This window comes from Lactuca virosa, chromosome 4, assembly GCF_052849685.1.
Source record: "Lactuca virosa cultivar CGN04683 chromosome 4, Lactuca_virosa_CGN04683_v6, whole genome shotgun sequence".
In the NCBI taxonomy this organism is placed as follows: domain Eukaryota; kingdom Viridiplantae; phylum Streptophyta; class Magnoliopsida; order Asterales; family Asteraceae; genus Lactuca; species Lactuca virosa.
Window position 1 is genome coordinate 23,194,531 of NC_136429.1, and position 4,790 is coordinate 23,199,320.

At 32.8% G+C, this 4,790-nt stretch overlaps 1 protein-coding gene across 1 annotated transcript; it reads left to right on the forward strand.

Moving 5' to 3' along the window:
* Positions 1–938: 938 nt before the first annotated feature.
* On the forward strand, positions 939–4,589 carry LOC145103667 (putative methyltransferase PMT5). The gene is made up of 9 exons (XM_079040951.1): positions 939–1,254; positions 1,487–2,287; positions 2,360–2,495; positions 2,580–2,820; positions 2,909–3,113; positions 3,197–3,356; positions 3,453–3,757; positions 3,895–4,027; positions 4,112–4,589. The coding sequence occupies exons 2-9, from the start codon at positions 1,776–1,778 to the stop codon at positions 4,259–4,261; spliced, it is 1,842 nt and encodes a 613-aa protein (XP_078897077.1). The 5' UTR covers positions 939–1,254; positions 1,487–1,775; the 3' UTR covers positions 4,262–4,589.
* The last annotated feature ends 201 nt before the right edge of the window (positions 4,590–4,790 follow it).

Sequence of the window (4,790 nt, forward strand, 5' to 3'; positions counted from 1 at the left end):
ATGTAATTTTTTTGGGAAATTTTCCAATGTGATGTAAATTTTCCGGCGTGCCACCCCTAAAATTATGTGTTATCCGTGAGATTTTTTCCCACGTTTTTACAACCCTTATCTTATCCGTTTAATTTTTATGTAGTGTCGCATCAAATCATTTAATTAAATGGATTTAAATATCTTAATCGCATCGGCTAAACGTATTGTGTCAGATTTTGCTACCTTCAACAATTACGTATATAGTGACATTCACAACATAAAAAAAAGTAGGTGATAAATTTAATGTCGAACGATGGTGAAACTATTAATGAATACAATATAAACAGATGTATGTATCAATATTAGATAATTTATATTCTATAATTCACTTAGAAAAATATTAATAAAAAGGTAAATCAATGTTGTTAGCGAATTAAAACATATTTAAATGATTTTCTACACTTAAATTTGTTTCTTACCATCTCAAATGATCATAAAAATTGGTATAATGTTAAATTTTATGGGCTGACCGTAAAAACTTTCAAGATAATTTTATTATATATGGGCATGTTTTCTTTTACTGTTTAATGTGATAACTTATCATTTTATTCAAATTTTACATAAAATAATATAAATAATAGAATTTCCCGTATTAAATAATAAAAACACATATTTTATTAATTGATAAAATCATAAAGTTATCGTGTATTTGTTTAGTATGGTAGGCCAATCTTTTTGTTTATATAACATATATAAATAAGAATATAAAATTCAATTTATTAATACTATTTATGGTGAATGATAGGAGAGTGGAAAAGTCTGAAAAACCCCCAAAATATCCTCCATCCTATGAAGCTATGATTTCAACTTACAAAAGCCTAGTGAGGATAAATCTGACATTTTACTAAATAAAATAATACATACAAATGAGACACCACACAATGAAGGAGGAAAAGTGCAAAGGCAGTCATGCACAATTATTCCCCCAAACACTTTCATTACAATTTATTGATATTTATTTATTTATTTATAATTCTTTACAATTATTAATCCAATTCCCCTTTTTGTTCTTAATCTTTGAGCCATTTGGATCGATCTGTTCCTAATTTTTAAATCCCATTTCGCACAATACTATATAATCTGAGTAGCAAAAGGGAATGAATTAACCGCTGTCACTCACCTTTCTTGTTGTCAATGGTGAATTAGAGCTGTTGCTGTTGCTGTTGTCCAGCTTTCGTATGAGTTGAATCTACGCTTGCACTGCATTCTTCGCTTAAGGAACTGGTAATTTGCCCCAAACCCTAGTAAATATGGTGGTTATTTTCAGTTTGCGTTCAACTGTTTTATGATTGATGTGCAAGTTCTTTGCTACATTCCGTGAGTTCTAGTGATTGGTACGCATCAGATCTGTCTCGATTTTGTGACGAATGTGATACCAATTACATATTACTCTGTCCTATTTTGTCTGTTGATGTGGTTTTTAAGTTGTAATTTACATTTTGGATGACAATTTCAGGTTGATCTGAAGTTATTTCTGCTGGCAGTTACTTGAATTGGAAAGAGTTTGTATCTGGATTTAGGAAATCTGAGGGTGATTGGTTACTTGATCTACTGCATTTAAATCGATTGCGTACCTTTTTATGGCAATTTCACCGGTTCTGTGACACGATGTCATGATCACGTGATTCCAAAGAGATTGATTTCAAATAGACAAATAAATTCGGAATACAATAGGCATATTACACTGTTTTCTTCATGATAGTGGTATTTAAACCATAATTGGAAGCAGGCTACACCAATTCAACATGAGACGACCTATATTCCATAAACTTTCTTTAATTTTTGGCCCTAGACCACCATGGACTTGGCTACTTCTATGTCTTTTTAGTGTTCTTGCACTTATTGTTTTGCTACGTTCATCTACTTCCACCTCCTTTGACTCTGTCACCTTCAGCATAAAATCAGACATTTATATAAACTACAGAAGACTAAAGGAACAAGCAGCAAGTGATTATTTGGAGCTAAAAAGTTTATCTTCAGGGAATAATAATCTGAAGGAGATTAGCCTTTGTGGCAGGGAAAGAGAACATTATGTTCCTTGTTATAATGTTTCTGCAAATCTTCAACTAGGGTTTACAGATGGTGAAGAATTTGATCGACATTGTGAACTATCACAATACCAAGATTACTGTTTGGTTCGCCCTCCAAGAGACTATAAAACTCCTCTGAGTTGGCCAGTTGGCAGAGATGTAATATGGAATGCAAATGTCAAGATTACAAAAGACCAATTTCTTTCTTCTGGGAGTATGACAAAAAGGTAATTAATTTCATATGTTTGTTCATTTAGTTTTGTATTATTCACTCCCCATTGACCTTTTCCTTTTTTTAGGTTAATGTTACTTGAAGAAAACCAAATTTCTTTCCACTCAGATGATGGTTTGATCTTTGATGGAGTCAAAGAATACTCTCACCAAGTTGCAGAAATGATAGGGTTAACTAGTGATGTTGAATTTCTTCAAGCTGGTGTAAGTACCAACATAAAGTAATTGTTCTTATCATCATATATCATTTCACTTGGTATCTAATAAATGATCTCTTTATATTAAAAGGTACGTAATGTACTAGATATTGGATGTGGATTTGGTAGCTTTGGGGCTCATTTATTATCATTAAAGCTCATGGCTGTTTGTATGGCTGCATATGAGTTGACTGGTAGTCAAGTTCAGTTATCTCTAGAAAGAGGTCTTCCAGCAATTATTGGCAACTTCATTTCAAGAAAACTCCCATTTCCTTCATTGTCATATGACATGGTTCATTGTGCACAATGTGGTATCCTATGGGACAAAAAAGGCTAGTTCTTTTTTAAAATTATCTTGTGTAAAGAGTGTTTTTTCTTGGTATCTAATTCTAATGATATATGTATATATTTATATTTCAGATGGAATGTTTCTTATTGAAGTTGATCGGATTCTTAAGCCTGGAGGCTACTTTGTTTTACATGGAAGTTCATTAAGTACAAAAAAGGGAAGCATGGATAGCCCTATTGAAGAATTTACTCAAAAGATTTGCTGGACATTTATAGCTCAACAAGAGGAAACTTTTATATGGCAGAAAGCTAATGATGCCCAATGCTACTCATCCGGGTGAGAGGCTAGTTTTGGTATTTCATGTAAAGATGAAGGAAAATTTGAAGTAATATTTATATTTATTTGGTTTTATATTGCAGCAAGCAGGGTGTGATTCCACCATGTAAAGAAGAACATGACATACAGTCATATTATCAGCCACTTTCATCTTGTATAGGAGGGACTGAAAGCAAAAGATGGGTTCCTATTCAAAACAGGTCTTCAAGTTTTCAAATAACCCCAGCTGAACTTCAAATTCATGGAAAGTATTGTTTATTTTTCATGGATTCCTTTATTTGTGTTAAAATTGAGGGTATATTTGGTATTTGACTAACAGTGAAACTATTTATTTTGACAGAAGTCGAGCAGTATGAATTTTATGAGGACTTTGAGTCATCAAGGTTAGCTTTGAGAAATTATTGGTCTTTACTCACGCCTTTAATCTTTTCTGATCATCCAAAAAGACCTGGTGACGAAGATCCATTACCTCCATACAATATGATACGAAATGTTATGGACATGAATGCCCTTTATGGAGGTCTAAATGCTGCATTTTTAGAAGCAGGAAAGTCGGTTTGGGTGATGAATGTGGTCCCCACTAGGACTCGTAACACCCTCCCACTCATACTTGATCAGGGATTCGCTGGCATTTTGCATGACTGGTAAATATTTAATTAATATCATTAACTAATTTGCCAAAATAAGAATTAGAGCCAATTACATTTTTGGGATCAAAATTGCAAAACTCATCTACACTTAGGGACCAAAAATGTAATTCTACTTATTTGGAAATATATAGGTGTGAACCTTTCCCAACATACCCACGGACATATGACATGGTTCATGCAAATGGGCTCCTTTCAAATATAATTTTAGAGGGGTGTAGCTTGAAAACTCTACTTTTGGAGATTGATCGTATTTTACGACCTGAGGTACTTTCTGTTTGATTATTAGTCAAATATCTGAAATACTTACTCTGTAAGAAGGCTCAAATGATTTTGATGTTTTTATTATAGGGTTGGGTTGTACTTTCGGATAAGGTGGGGCCTATAGAGGATGCACGAATGATTGCTACACAAATACGATGGGAAGCAAGGGTAATTGATCTTGAAAATGGTAGTGAACAAAGGCTACTTGTTTGTCAAAAGCCATTTGTAAGAAAATGAGTTGAGTCTTTTTTTCACAAGTGAAGGTTTTATAAATCCCTATATACATAGATGATGCAAGAAATTTGTCAGTTGTAATTGGGTTGTATTAGTCGATGAAAAAGGAAAGGAAGATTGAGATATAAGGAAACACGAATTGTAAGATGTAGATTAGAGAAAGTTTTGTTACCACGTTTTTTCTTTTACGTTTCTGTAATCTTTTTTTTTTTTTTTTTTCGTTCCACTTTGTAATTGAAACTACATTACCATATCCAACATTTTATCTTGTGAAAATAGGTGCCCCCGCTCACCTAATGTGTGAAATAGATTACAACTTTACAATGTTGAATTTTTGTTTTTTAATATATATGGCTGCTTATGCTGCTAGATCCAAAAATCACATTTTATTGACATGTAAATCGAGTATATAATAGGCTTTTGACTCAATTTTATTCCTACTGAGAAACATCTTAACTACTTGGAAGGAGTAATCTTACTTGCGTCCTTTAAATGATCATGCTAAAAGCTATCCCTAATTGGCAGTTTCATG

What these genes read in the sequence shown, in the direction of transcription:
- LOC145103667 (XM_079040951.1), top strand. Translation starts at nt 1,776, where the DNA reads ATGAGACGACCTATATTCCATAAACTTTCTTTAATTTTTGGCCCTAGA. An exon ending in TCTGGGAGTATGACAAAAAG is followed by an intron (nt 2,288 to 2,359) that starts GTAATTAATTTC and finishes TCCTTTTTTTAG; the next exon opens with GTTAATGTTACTTGAAGAAA. An exon ending in GCTGGCATTTTGCATGACTG is followed by an intron (nt 3,758 to 3,894) that starts GTAAATATTTAA and finishes GGAAATATATAG; the next exon opens with GTGTGAACCTTTCCCAACAT.